Source organism: Triticum aestivum, chromosome 7A (assembly GCF_018294505.1).
Source record: "Triticum aestivum cultivar Chinese Spring chromosome 7A, IWGSC CS RefSeq v2.1, whole genome shotgun sequence".
Classification (NCBI taxonomy): Eukaryota; Viridiplantae; Streptophyta; class Magnoliopsida; order Poales; family Poaceae; genus Triticum; species Triticum aestivum.
Genome location: NC_057812.1, coordinates 153,633,369 through 153,638,597, shown reverse-complemented (window position 1 = coordinate 153,638,597; position 5,229 = coordinate 153,633,369). Strand labels below are relative to the sequence as shown.

General features: G+C 44.2%; 1 protein-coding gene across 1 annotated transcript; it reads left to right on the top strand.

Moving 5' to 3' along the window:
* The first annotated feature begins 754 nt into the window (after nt 1-754).
* On the top strand, nt 755-4,556 carry LOC123149105 (galacturonosyltransferase 8). Its single transcript, XM_044568637.1, has 3 exons — nt 755-1,616; nt 2,778-3,302; nt 3,880-4,556. Exons 1-3 carry the CDS (start codon nt 867-869, stop codon nt 4,156-4,158), a joined length of 1,554 nt encoding a protein of 517 aa, XP_044424572.1. The 5' UTR covers nt 755-866; the 3' UTR covers nt 4,159-4,556.
* Nucleotides 4,557-5,229: the final 673 nt, after the last annotated feature.

The window sequence follows — 5,229 nt, the reverse complement described above, 5'->3', positions numbered from 1 at the left end:
TACATGAATGTTGCTTCTAGACAAGACATAAGCATGTTATTTATTTATTTTGGCTTATTTTTGTATTTTTTAGTGCGTTATGTATGCTTAAAGTGTATAAATATTAATACTCACTCATTGTTTATGTATAATTTTATTTAAAGCATTTTATATTCCTCATATACTCCCTCCGTCCGGTGAAGAATGTACATCTAGCTTCAAATTTGTCCACAAAAGAGTGTACTTCTATCTTCCTAATGTACTATAAAGTAGGGAAAAATACTTCTCTCTCATCATACGGTAATCAAGACCAATAGCAATCTACACATGGTTTTCTTAATTTTTACATGCACTTAGCTCATTGGGGTTAGGTAATTAAAGAGGAGAAAGATGGTGGTTTGCACATTTTCAATGCATTTTTTACTCGACTCCATAATTTGTTCTAAAAATTTTTAGATGTACACTCTTCACCAGACGAAGGGAGTACGCCCTTATACTCCCTCTTTTGAAAAGAAGGCCTTCGACTCTTGTCTCAAGTCAAACGAGTAGGAGTATATGAGTACAAGTGGGAGGCTCATACTCCGTAGAATACATGGCTACTCTAATTAAAGTAGGAGTATTTACCCTGGCTGTTCCACTATAGAAAAGGAAAACAACGGCCAGTACTACCAGAATTCCGGCCGGCTTGCACTCCCCACCGACGCGTGGTACGTGATTTGTACCTAAATAAAAAACAGGACCATCACCATAAATCCTCTTGCCAGTGCCAGTGCCACTGCCCACTGCCCAACATTTAATCCCTCTCGTCTCATCCCCACTTCCTCCCCAACCCCCAATCACTCTCCCTCCAATGCGGCGAGCTGCCGAACCTCGCGAGCACTGAAGCCATGGCAGCCGCTGCCGCCCTCCCCGCTTCCGTCTTCGTGCTCCTCCTCCTCGTCGCCGCTGCGCCGCCCGCCGCAGGCGGCGGGTCCGCGGCCGTGAATGGCGACCGCCTCCGCGCGGAGCAGATCCGGAAGCAGGCCTCGGACGCGGCCGCCTCCGCCGCCGCGCTCGCCGCGGCCTCCCGCCGCCTCCACCTCGACCGCGCGCGCCACCTCCGCCTCCTCTCCTCCCTCCACCGCAACCTCACCGCCACGCTCCGGGACCTAGGCGCCGCCGCCTCCGCGTCGTCCGATCCGGCGTCCCAGAGCGACCAGGCGCGCCGGCTCGAGCTCCAGGCCAAGGACCTGATCCGCGCCGCCCGCGCCGCCATCGCCGACGCCAAGCCGCTCTTCGACCCGCAGCTCAAAATCCAGCGCCTCAAGGACGCAATCTTCGCGCAGAACGAGCTGCTCGCGCGCGCCAAGAAGCGCGGCGCCTTCGCCTCGCTCATCGCCGCCAAATCCATACCCAAGCCGCTCCACTGCCTCGCTGTCCGCCTCACCGCCGAGCGTATCGCGCTGCCTGACAAGTTCGCGGACCCGGTGCCGCCGCCTGCGGCGCTGGAGGACCCCGCGCTGTTCCACTACGCCATCTTCTCCGATAACGTGCTCGCGGCCTCCGTCGTCGTCCGCTCCTGCGTAGCCAACTCGCAGGACCCCTCAAAGCACGTCTTCCATGTGGTGACTGACCGAATGAACCTCGGGGCGATGCAGGTTTGTCCCATCATGTTTCTCCATCTTGCATATGTGCTACGTTATCACTACGTTGGTCCAATCTTATAGTACTTATAAATAACAAGGTGATGGTGTACTTTCAAAAAAAAAACAAGGTGATGGTGTCTCTGTGTCAACCGTGGAGTCAATCTTATTCACCATATCTAAATGAAATGGTAACAGTTACTGGTGGTTAGTTTTACGAATTGCAAAATCGCTCTGTTTTAAAATGAGAGAACTTTTTTGTGGGTTGACATCGTCAAATTTTGTTTATAATAAAGAGAGAGATTGATTTGTTTAGATGTAATGCTATCTAGTGCATTTGTCATACGGCCATCATCGTAGAAGTAGCGTGTTCACCCAGTTATGATTATTTAGTAACTAGCGATGTGCCCGTGCGTTGCAACGGATCCAAAGTAGAATAATACTTGTTTACAAACTTGAAAGAAATTATTCTAGTTTTGATATACATATATCACTAAAAATATATTATGTTTCACTCAAAATATATTCCTTGGGTTGTTTTGATGAGACGAGGGAGGGATGAGATTGGTTTCAAGATAATAAGGGATTTTCTGTGAATTGGAGCAGAGAAGTGAGCTATTGTTGCAAAAAGGCCACAACTTATCTCACAGTCGTTAGATGCAAATCTAATGGTCAGAAATGACGGATGGCAGGCACACCATCATCACCAATTGAGTCTTTTATAGGAGTAGAGATTACTTACTAGTAGCAAAACCAAGATTGACTTAGGTTCTTAATTTTATTCATTTCCTCAAATAGTATAATAAACGACAAGTGTAACCTTATACTCTAAGTAAAAAGATGGCATGTATATCTCCTATGGAATTCTTTACTCGGTGTAATGCACATATAACCAGCAGTATTTTTATATACATATCTTCTTATAACAGATCTAAAGAGTCAACTGTAGTGTCACCCCAGTGGGAATATTATTGTACTAATTATGTTCTATACCTCAAAATCATAGTACTACCAATGTGGTTGCCACTATTGCCAGTATGTTTAGGTGTTCTTTCGGACGGTGAGATTATCTGTCTTTAATGGTGTGTACCTTAAATACGAAAATTGTTCTAGATTCCCTTGTCCCCTTAATATTCTCTTTGCAAATTTGGTAAAAATTATGCCATGCATCTGCAGGTGATAATCCGCCTCATGGACTTACAAGGTGCACACTATGAGGTCAAAGCATATGAAGACTACAAATTTCTTAACTCCTCCTATGTTCCTGTGCTCCGGCAACTGGAGTCAGCAAACCTCCAAAAATTCTATTTCGAGAATAAGCTTGAGAATGCCACCAAAGATGCTAGCAATATGAAGTTCAGGAATCCCAAGTATCTTTCTATGCTTAATCACTTGCGATTCTACTTGCCTGAGATGTATCCCAAGCTGCAGAAGATTCTTTTCTTGGATGATGATGTCGTGGTACAGCGGGATCTTACAGGATTGTGGAAGATTGACATGGATGGGAAGGTGAATGGAGCAGTAGAAACATGCTTTGGGTCATTTCATCGGTATTGGCAGTATATGAACTTCTCGCACCCCCTTATCAAAGCAAAGTTCAATCCTAATGCATGTGGCTGGGCTTATGGCATGAACTTCTTTGATCTTAATTCTTGGAGGAGGGAGAAATCTACCGAGCAGTACCATTACTGGCAGACTCAGGTATGTTTCCTTGCATCACCCTGATACCGTTTCTTTTATTGCTGAAATTTTAAGAACTTCTAATTAGCAATAAATGTTCATGTGCCACTAAGTTGTTCTCTGCAAATGGACAATTATCTTATCATTTCTATATAAGAGAAATTTTGTTCATGATAAATGACGATAGCTAATATTACTTTGTGTAATAAACTACAATTAAATATAGTTTAAGTTGTCATGCTGATCTAGTTAAATTATAGTAAGGCCAACTTTATAGCTTGCCAGCAAAGCAAGATAAATGACTAAAGTTAGCATTTCCATGCCCTCTGAGGATATAGGTTAGCTGGACAGAAAGTAACAGAAGTTAGGGTTTTCTATATCCCCTGAGGTTATATAGCCTGCACTATTAGCCTAGCAGGGCAACAAGACAACTTACTGAACTTAGCGTTTGTATGACCCCTGAAAGGCTGTAACTGTAGCATTTATAATTCTAGATGCCCTAGCTCACCGTGATGGGAAAACTTGGTCAATACTTAATTTGTTATATTAAATGGAGCATATCTGATATATGTATTTTTGCTGTATGTGTCATCTTCAGAATGAGAACCGGTTATTATGGAAGTTGGGAACATTGCCCCCAGGTTTAATCACATTCTACTCGACGACAAAGCCTCTTGCCAAATCTTGGCATGTCCTTGGGCTCGGGTATAATCCAAGCATCAGCATGGAGGAGATTAGAAACGCTGCTGTTGTGCATTTCAATGGGAACATGAAGCCTTGGCTGGACATTGGTATGAACCAGTTCAGGCAGCTCTGGACAAAATACGTGGATTACGACGACTCGTTCATTCGTCAATGCAATTTTGCACCGCCATAGAAGAAGGAAGCCTTGACATTTATTCTGCAGAAATGGAAAAGGTTTGGAGATTGGAACTGGGGAACATTTCAGCTGGAACAGCGCCGAACATCTTTTACTGTCAGATGACTGCCGTCCTGAAACCGGTTTTCATTTCTAATTCGAAAACAATCACTTGCGATTCTACATGCCTGAGATTAGTCTTGTGAATGTGTAAAATTGTGATACGAATTCTATGTCTCATGCTATACTTAGTACTGAGTGCTGTATAGCTTTGTGTTGGTACTGGCACGTATGAGTACACAAGTACGCTTATTTGTTGGCCTCTATATATATACCATGTAGTCCCACCGTCTAGTTCTTGTAAACTTGCTGCCGTGTTATATAAGGTACTAGTACTGTATAATAGTTCAGTTAAATCGACTTTTTCTATGTAAATTCCTCTATTATAGTGAAGTTACGCATTCGCACGGTTTAACAAATTTGCATCTTGACTCCCTCGTTTTATCTAACAAGTGATATCAGAGTCACGTTCAGATTGAGGTAGAGGTTTTTTTTTTTTGTCGTTTGACAATATGTTCATGTTTTGTTCCCGTTTTCATTCGTTTGTGAAACGGATGTGAGTATTGATACACTTCCCCAAGATCTGATTGAGTTGCGCCTCGGCTGGCTGCAGTTAGGGGAGTTTTGGTGTCTCGGCTTCGCCTAGTAGTTTAGGTTAGGATTTTTTATCCTCGCGGGCCAGTGTTCAAATGGCGGTGTTTTCATTTTTGAGTTGATCTTCCGGGCTTCGGTCCTCCTTGAATTTGTCGGGCGGGATCAAGTCGACGGAGCTCTGATGTAGATTCCTGCTGCCTTCTTGGGACAACGAGGTTAGGTTTTCTTACCATACGTGTGCGATAGCGAGATTTGGTGCCGGTGCTTCAAATCGATCCAAGGGTTCAATGACGACGATTACGATTCCAAGATGCTGGTCCGTAGGATCATGTGCAAGAAAACTTTTCAACTGTCATGGACAAGGTCAGACCGACTAGCGGCGCATCGGCAACTCGTTCTGAGGGTGTAGCGGTTGTTCAGAGACCTCGATGTAAT

Bases quoted from the DNA above. Each gene is read 5' to 3' on its own strand.
- LOC123149105 (XM_044568637.1), top strand. From the start codon at position 867: ATGGCAGCCGCTGCCGCCCTCCCCGCTTCCGTCTTCGTGCTCCTCCTC. The intron at 1,617-2,777 runs GTTTGTCCCATC...ATGCATCTGCAG, and splicing joins TGAACCTCGGGGCGATGCAG to GTGATAATCCGCCTCATGGA. The intron at 3,303-3,879 runs GTATGTTTCCTT...TGTCATCTTCAG, and splicing joins ACCATTACTGGCAGACTCAG to AATGAGAACCGGTTATTATG.